Genomic DNA, 9,229 nt, shown 5'->3' with positions numbered 1-9,229 from the left:
AATGCAACAAACTCCAGATTGATCAAAGTGCTTTGTGAAGGTATGGGTGGCATTCACTCCACGTTGCTTTTGCACAAGGAAGTAAGGTGGCTATCTCGCGGGAAGGTTCTTACAAGACTTTTTGAGCGCAGACATGAACTGCAAGTATTTTTTGAAGAGCATCCTTTTTATTTAGCCTCCAAGTTTCATGATAGTGACTGGCTTCAAAAGCTTGCTTATTTAGCTGACATTTTTTCTCAGATCAATAAACTCAACTAAGAGTTACAGAAAAGCTCAATTACAGTATTCAAAGTTGCTGACAAAATTGAATCCATAATGAAGAAAATTGATTTTTGGGAAACATGTATTCAAAACAATCAAGCTGAAGTTTTTGGCACGCTTCATGATTTCTTGAGTGACAATAATCTGCCCATATCTGACAAAGTGAAACATCAAATAGTGACACATTTGACAAACCTGAAGGACTCTTTTAGAAAGTATTTTCCTAAACGAAGTGACGGAGAGAACTGGATTGCAGATCCTTTCAATGAAGAAAACGTCAAGACTGCTACATTGACCGTTCATGAGATGGAAAAGCTCCTAGAACTTTTAAGTGACTCCTCCTTGAAATCCGAGTTCAAGAAGAAACCCCTTGGACAATTCTGGGTGAGCATTAGGGATGAATATGGACCCTTAACCACAAAAGCCCTTCTGGTTTTACTTCCTTTTACAAATACAGAACTAGTTGAGAGATCAATCTCTTCCTATGCTTTCATTAAGAATAAGTATAGGAATAAGCTAAATGCAAGTTCTGATTTAAGAGTGTATTTATCAACCTTTTGATTTTGATTTCTTTTTTTTTTTTTCAATAAACTTATTTGCTAATTCTAGTATGTTTTTGTGATAAGAAATATTGTATTTACTTTGTTATTATTTTTTTACCGTTGGTATTTAGAATTTACTAAGTTTACTAGAAACATATATAGGCCTAATTTTGGAACAATAACTTTATTGTCAAATAAAAGATAAAAAAAACTCTTGCGTAAATATTTACTTTCCATGATTAATGTTCTTGCAACTTTTTTTTCTTGGGGGTACAATTTGAAATAAATTTATCTCAAGGGGTACGGCAGTGAAAAAAGGTTGGGAACCTCTGATCTAGTTGAAATAACAAAATTTTTATTTTTAGGCCTGTACGACTTCAAGAAATCTTAAACCAAATTGTTTCTTCAAAACTTATTTTTCGAAGAATTCTCTGAAATATTTTAAGGTGATACAGTAGCGATCAACAGGTAGCAAAAACGCGTTCCAAGATTGCGGCTATAATTTTGAAAATTTTTTTCGAGATATTTGGCACACGTATTCGTAATATAATAAAGAATGGCGGTACAGAGCCCAATTTGAAAAATATATTAATATGTGGAAATTACCCTGTAATTAAATAAAATATTAAAAAAACGAGCCTGTACCGCCATTAGGAAGAACAAACAAATACACTTTCTTCAAATAAACTTTTTTATCCGATGCCTAGATCTTGTGCCAATTTGGAACTACTAATGAAATAAAAAATTTTAGTGCCAAATATCTCGAAAAAATATTCAAAATTACAGCCGCAATCTTGGAACGCGTTTTCGCTACCTGTTGATTGCTACGGTTACCTTTTAACTAGTCAACGCATGTAGAAAATGTTAAACTGTAAAAAACTGTCAACATAAATATTTGGAAAAAGATTGTACTAATATTTCAATTTCAAGAAACACAAGTGTCATATTTCAGTCATATATTGTATTTGGCATTCTCTTCTTTTTGTTGGTATATAAATATTCCGTAAAAGTATATAACGCAAGTCAACTGAATATTCTATATTGTAGGTCTGTGTATTGGGGCCGTGCAAGTTCGGAAAAGCGACACCTGGTTTCATAGCTCAGCAACAGCAACTTTTTTCGCACTTTTAATTGTATTGACCAATTATTGCATTAGTCCCGATTGCTGGATAATTGTCAAGGCCACAGCCCAAAAAAGTTATAAGAAGAAAATTTAAGACTGAGGTTATGTTATTAAAAGGTAAACAATTGTATGTAGTAAATAAAATTAATTATTAATGCAGTACTGCAAGCAAAATACAATTAATTAAATTTAATTTTATATAATATTATCATATCATATCAATATTGTGGAGCGATAATATAATTCTTGTTCAATGACAGTAGGTATGAAATTTAATTTGACAATTTAAATTGACAATATGAATTATTTAAGAAAGTTTCAAGATTTCTCCGATATTTACGCACGATCGTTTCTCGTATCCCCTCCAAGTACTTGCACACCGCGAATATGACATCGCATCTACACATGAATTACTTAATATTAATAATATTCGTATTAACGGATCCGATCAGGTCTATCTGTATGAGTGCTATATGGAAAAGATCTGATCTTTTTGAAAAAAAAAGTCATCTGATCCGAATCTGAGAACTGCTTTTTATGGATCTTACAGTATGTTCTCGTTTGATTAATACGTACAGAATTGGTATGTATAATTTTTTTCCTCTGAAGTCCGTTGCGCGTCATTAATGATATTTCTAGAGTCTGACAAACTACCTAAGAGAGTCATTAATATTCAGCTAAGCGGAGTGCTATTCTTCAAGGTGTGAAATTATATCAACAAGGAATCTACCTGTTTTATGAAATGATCCCTTGTTTATTTAAGTACACATTTCTATCAACAGTACCCCGCTGAGCTGATTATTAATGACTCTCTTAGTTTGCTAGCAGAACTATATATCGTAACCTACACCTACATTCACGAGAATTCATACCCGTAGGCATATTATTTTAACCTTATTATTTTAATATTGTTAGAATTATTTAAATTATTTTGAATGATACACTTCGTAATTAATAATTTTTTCTACAGAATAGTAGGAAGTTGTTTAAAGTTTAGTATTAAAAAAATTTAATTAAAAAAACACTCAGATGGCTTGCAAATGACAATTAGGAACTGTTGCTATTTTTGCAAAGTTGCAATATTCATTTTTATTAATACTCACTCTTTTCTCGCAATTTAGTTTTAAATGGAATGATGAAGCCGTCTAATACGTTTACGGGTGATTTATTTACTATCTGTCATATCCTCAACACAACAGTATAAATAGAGATATTAATTTATAGTGACAAAATTTTTTCTGGATATTTTGTTGAGTAACAATGGGGCTCCTATTTAAATTTAATAATACAAATTCTTCATTATCTATTTCTGTACAGATTAATTAACAGTAACAACGCTATATTTTTATTATTTCATAATCTACTTTCTCTAGTGTACCGAAAATACGGCAACACTGCATGAAAATGGCAACGTCTAATTGGAGGACGTGCAACAGATTTACGACACAAATACTAGTATTTTAAATGTGTACATGCCTTAAAACTGATCGTATATAGGCCAAAAAACCCAGTAAAACACAACCAAACAATTAATTTAAAAAAAGTATATTTAAAATTGTATATTTATTTACAGTTTCCTTTGTATAAATATTTTAGTGGATTTGTTCAATAAACGTTTATCATTAACAAATGACAAACAATATAATACAACTATATAAAAGACAAAGCTGACAATACCATAATATCAATACATTGAATAAGCAGTCAAAACTCAAACACGATTACTGATAGTTACAAAATTGTATAATATAAAAAGGTTCGTGTAGAATACTTGTGAGTTAAACCAGCCAACAATTTTCAAAATTATCGAAATATTGATGAATTAAATATGTAATATTTCCATAGATTTCCAAACCAGCATGTGATATTCTTCTAAGTTAGTTAAATATTACCGTAAATTATTTTGGCCAAATTACTACCCTGACCATGTCAACATGAGAAGGATCAGCAACAATAGGGACAAGGAGGAAAGTAGAGATTGGTTCATCGCAGCCTCGAGTGAAGTTAGCTTCGAACCGATCAGATAACCATATAAGTTGATACTGAGTTGAGCGTTTGGTTAAGTAAAATAAAAAAAATGCTAAGCCATCTTGCTTCTGTTATTGTTTCAATTTATAATAATCAAAATAATTCTTAATTGATTTCCAAAGTTGATGTTTTAATATTTAATGTTTTTATTTGGTTTGGAGTATTTTGCTTTTATGGATAAATAAAGTCGACTTATATTCTTCACATCTAACATCATACCAATAATTTTACTATCTTTGAACGATTCGCCATCACCCTTTATCTGTATCTCTTTTTAATACATTATGACATGCAAATTTAATATCTCATATTCGTTCTTTATCATAATTATAGATCCCTACTTATTACAATTGACATCATGTATGTTAGAAGTAGGAAGAAGCTAATGTTGATTTTTTAACCAAGAGGAGTAAACTAAAAAGACAGATTCACATCCAAGAAAGTTACTAGAAAAGTCACCAAATTCATCTTCTTTTTTCGTTGATCATATTATCTTTCGATGATAATCCATACATATTATATTATACTAACACATCGCTAAAGAGTTCTGAAAACAACTGTTTTTATATAAAAGTAGACTAAAAATCTAAAAATTAAAGGAATAATACAGAAAACACAAAAAATCGCCGATATACTTAATTAACCTATAAAATGACAGAAGTGCCAAAATTTCATAAATGTCATTAGTGTCAAAATTTAATAACAGTGGAGTGTGGAGTAAACTTGCCTGCGGTTGGACCAATTAGAAACAAGCATTACGGCGCGGTAAATTTGAATCACTCCTCTCGGGTAAAAAACAAACAATATAAGACAATGGATAAGTAGGTCAGAATACCTGACGGCTTATGTTAGCGGATATTAGCCGAAATAACATAATATCAAAGGATGTAAATTATAAACAAATACGAATTTTCCCCTTACAAACAGGAAAAAGTACCTGAATATCTGACTATAAAAATGAAGCAGTTTGGACATGCCTATTTTGACTATGTTTACCTGATCCTAAAAATAAAAAAGTTAATATTGGACAAAATTTTGTAAAGAAACTTTTCCATAAAGTCGATATACAAAACCTTTGGAAGTAACAAGTAACCAATTCCAAAGTTACAGTTATTACGCCATCTGTCAAAACTAGAAAATATAATTTAGACATTTAGTGCTATAAAAAATATATGAAAACGTTGTAAAATGAATTCAAAAAGTAACTTCGCCATTTATTTATTACGAAAACATGCCAATAAGTAGCGTCTTGTGTTACTACGTTTAAATTTAGTCGTAAGACTTGCCAATAAAATTTTTCATCATTCACCAAAAATCAAATTCGAGCATCCACCAAATATTCGTTACTAAGATTAAGTTAACAGCAGTAATATTTTGAATGTTTTAGTTAACATTTTTTTTCTATGCTCGTGTTTGAGTTTGACTGCATAGGTTTCAGCTTCACCAATATCGCATGATACGCTATAAGCCTTTGACATACACACAAATACTGTCAATTCCGTTAGAAGAATAGCAGACATTTGCTGAGACAAAAATTAAAAAATATAAATTAAATAATAAATATAATTTTTAGAATATGTATGAGTAAATGTGTATTAAACATCTAGTAAAAAATGGTACCAAATATTACAAAAATTTCTTTTTATGCTGATAACTTGGTGGGGGTGAATAAAAGGTGGTTTCATAAGTTGAATGATTTAAATATTTTAGACAATGTTCTGAAAAGTCAAACCACCCTTTTTTCAGATATCTTTATAATTCTTTAAAACCATTGATCAAAATCATGGTATCAATAATATAAGAGTCATTTTCGAATATATCACGCATCCGTTTAGAATATTTTAAGTATTGTTCAAATTTAATTAAAGTATTCCAATAAATCCAATTTTACCAATATGTTACAAAAAACTGACCTAAAACAGTTCGACACAACTGAAAGGATAAATAAGATAAAATCGAAGTGCAGATCTTTATAATTTTTTCTTGTCACATGTATGTTTAATTAGATCTTTTGAGATCTACTTTTGTTCTTGCACTTATCTGGTTGAACCATTAACTGTTACAGCAAACGTAAATAATGAGTCCCAGGAGGTGCAGGAAATTGTAAAGCATCTTAACAATATTTCAGATAATTCTAAAATCCTTTAAAATACGAAATAATTAATTACGATATTGTTTATAGAATGTTAAATAACAAAACAGACGATCAGTTGTTTACCGCGAATGTAGGGCACACATATCGAGGTGTGTTTTGATGACACGGTGACTTCTGCCCAGTAAGCAGTAAAAATATTATTATATCATATCTAAACTTGACATAGAAACGAAAGTAAAAAGGTATACAAACATATCGATCTAATAAATAAAGGGGACACGAATATATTCAGAGATTCAGTTAGATTTGGGGTTGCCTGATATGTGCCGCCTAGCTTAATATATGATGAGTGTCGTCATCAGCTGAGTACGATCCATATTAAACAATTGTATTTAACAACCAATAAAATATTAATGGGAAATATGGTGTTCCTGATTAGCTAACCCCATCACAAGGTAAATCCACTCCTATTCTTGATACACTCAACTTCTCCTGGAGAAACCCGACTGCTCCGACTTGTACCTAGATCCGAAGGTAACGTTTCATTGGCATTTATTCGGTGGCGTATTTACGATTTGTCAATTATTGCTTAGTGTTAGTATTACCTGTTACTCAGACAAACTGCACCTACTACCACTATCTCATTGCCACGATTTACCTAAATAATTCTGCCAAAAATGATCCTTTTAAAATATGTGCGACGAAACCTCGCCTGCTAAAGCTGAAAAGTTATATCACCTTGTTAACGTCATGCTCTGCATACGTGTAAATGATAAAAACAGGGTAACATATTAAATATTTTTTCCGCTTTGAATCATTCTTATGAAAGTAGTCCTTCTATTATTTTTCAGTTTTTATTTCTTGCCCATTTATATGACTCGTTCCCTGGATATATATTCTGCTATATTCTATTTTCTACTCGCTTACTTCATGAAGCAACTATTCATTTGTTCAAATACTGTAATACATACTGTTTATACTGTCATGTAAATATTAATTAGTAAATACTTTTCTCTTGCTTACCTCATTAGTTTTCTAGTTCTAAACGTACAGAATGCATTAAATGAATACGAGTAATTAGGTGGAGAAAAATTGCATCATCATTGCAAATAACCTGTTAACAAATAAATTATTGCCTATAACTATAGTAATGTTTCATCTTTTATCCTTTGTCATTACCTTTGTCTCCCTTAGTCTTTTCTTCAATCCTACTTTCACCTATCAGTTCGCCTAATTTTCCAAAATCATTTTTTTTAATTCCATTGTATTTTCTTAATTGTGTTTGATATATAAAATAAAATAAGATTCCGAATCTGCACGGACAACGCCCCATGGATGGCAAGTCAACCTTCCTGAGAATTCAGACACTGCGGAACACTTTAATGCCAAAGAATCAGTCTCGAATTTTGAGGGATCCAATTTTGAAATCCACTCCTGAGACAAAATTGTGAATGCGCGACGATAACGACCAATGCCGTTAGCTGTCATTCATCTGCGCGAAGGATTAAAATTGTTAATGCGCCGTCACCAAAATGAAACATAGAGAACAAAGGAATTTCGTGGGGTGACTCTACCGATTCGTTAGCATTATACTGTTACTGCGGATTGATGGCATATTATTTCTAATATATAATATCTAGCTATCACAGATTACAAATAAATGTGTATTTTTTCTAGTTTTCTCAGAACGTTTCGGTTTTTTAACGCACCACAAAACTACAGAATCGATTTTTTTAAGTTTATTTCAATCGAATTATGTTTTATGATCAATTCAATCTGCAGCTTTTAAGTGCATTTAAATAGAAGTTCATCGATACGATACTGACACTGATTCTTTACTTTATTTATCCCCTTTCATGTGTATTTATCAACCCTGTTTGACTTTTTTTATACTAATCAGTATATTTAATAATGCTATTGATACCTACCAACCTCCTTGATACCACGACTTTTCTAAACTGATCACGACCTGTCAACATCTTTAAAATCGTAACATAGAAGTCAAAAAGTATAAAAACATAAGAAGTACGGCATATCTATCTATAATTATTGATAAATAGATATATCCACCTCCCTATTAATGGTAGTGTACCTCAATGGAGTTACGCAACCAATCAGCAGGGGGGTGGACGTGCCCTCAGTACGCGGATGCTTCTTTGTATTCGGATCCTTCCATGGTGAAGAAATCTTCTAGTTTCCATTGAAGAGTTTCAAAGGTAGGCCTTCTCATGGGATCTCGGTTCCAGCACTCGAGCATGATGTCGTATAATGGTGGTGGACAACTTTGAGGAGCTGGCATTCTGTAGCCGTGTTCTACTTGATGCAAGACTTCAGCATTCGTCATACCTGAAATGAAGACATTGAGAGTTATGTTTTCATTAATTTAATGTCAATTAAAATTGAAATAAAAGTTGAGAAAAAATAAACACCATCTAATGCATATGCTTTCTAAGTAATATTAACATAACATTCAACATTGATTTTACTTAAGAAAGTTTTTATCTTAAACAATCCACATGAACTATGAGGATTTTTGCTATACCGGGTGTCCACTTATATTTTCCCCCATTTTAACTGCCTATAACTTCTAAACGGCTCAAGATAGAAATATGCGGTTTTCGATGAAATGTTTTATTTTAGTAAAAGTTTTGTCTGAATGGACTGAATTTTTTATATCGCTTTCAAATACGAAAAGAAAAATGGCGGATTTTTGAAAAAAACGTTGTTCACTTTTTTTTAATGGAACACCCAGTATATTTTTTTGTAAATTGAAAGAAAGGTCATTCACCTATCCAGCGATATAAAGTTTTTTAAAATCGGTTGTCAAATCACTGAGTAATTAATTTTAAAATGAGACGTGCAACGTGGATGTCACATACCTAAATAACATAACTAAGCTAATTATTATATTATGTTATGTGATTTGCACATTTCATCTTTCATTTTAAAAATTATTTGCTCAGTCAGTTGACCACCGATTTAAAAAAAAATTATATCGTTGGATAGGGAAATGATTGTTTTTTTAAGTTTTTAGGTAAATGACCATTTTTTATGTCGCTTTTAAATAAAAAATGGCGGATTTTTTGAAAAAAAAACTTTTTTTATTGAAACACCCAGTATATTTTTTTGCAGCTTGAAAAAACGGTCATTTACCTATCCAGCGATATTAAATTTTTTAAA

At 31.1% G+C, this 9,229-nt stretch overlaps 1 protein-coding gene across 2 annotated transcripts in view; it reads right to left on the bottom strand.

Moving 5' to 3' along the window:
* Positions 1–3,455: 3,455 nt before the first annotated feature.
* Positions 3,456–9,229, bottom strand: part of LOC114327783 (tyrosine-protein kinase Src42A) — a 460,643-nt gene continuing 454,869 nt past the window's right edge. For both annotated transcript variants that reach the window (XM_028276491.2, XM_028276490.2), the window contains one exon: positions 3,456–8,395. In XM_028276491.2, coding sequence (XP_028132292.1) covers positions 8,187–8,395 — 209 coding nt within the window. In that variant the 3' untranslated portion in view covers positions 3,456–8,186. The remainder of the gene's footprint in view (positions 8,396–9,229) is intronic.

The sequence above is a fragment of the Diabrotica virgifera genome, chromosome 1 (assembly GCF_917563875.1).
Source record: "Diabrotica virgifera virgifera chromosome 1, PGI_DIABVI_V3a".
In the NCBI taxonomy this organism is placed as follows: domain Eukaryota; kingdom Metazoa; phylum Arthropoda; class Insecta; order Coleoptera; family Chrysomelidae; genus Diabrotica; species Diabrotica virgifera.
This window is presented reverse-complemented; position numbering and strand designations above follow the sequence as displayed.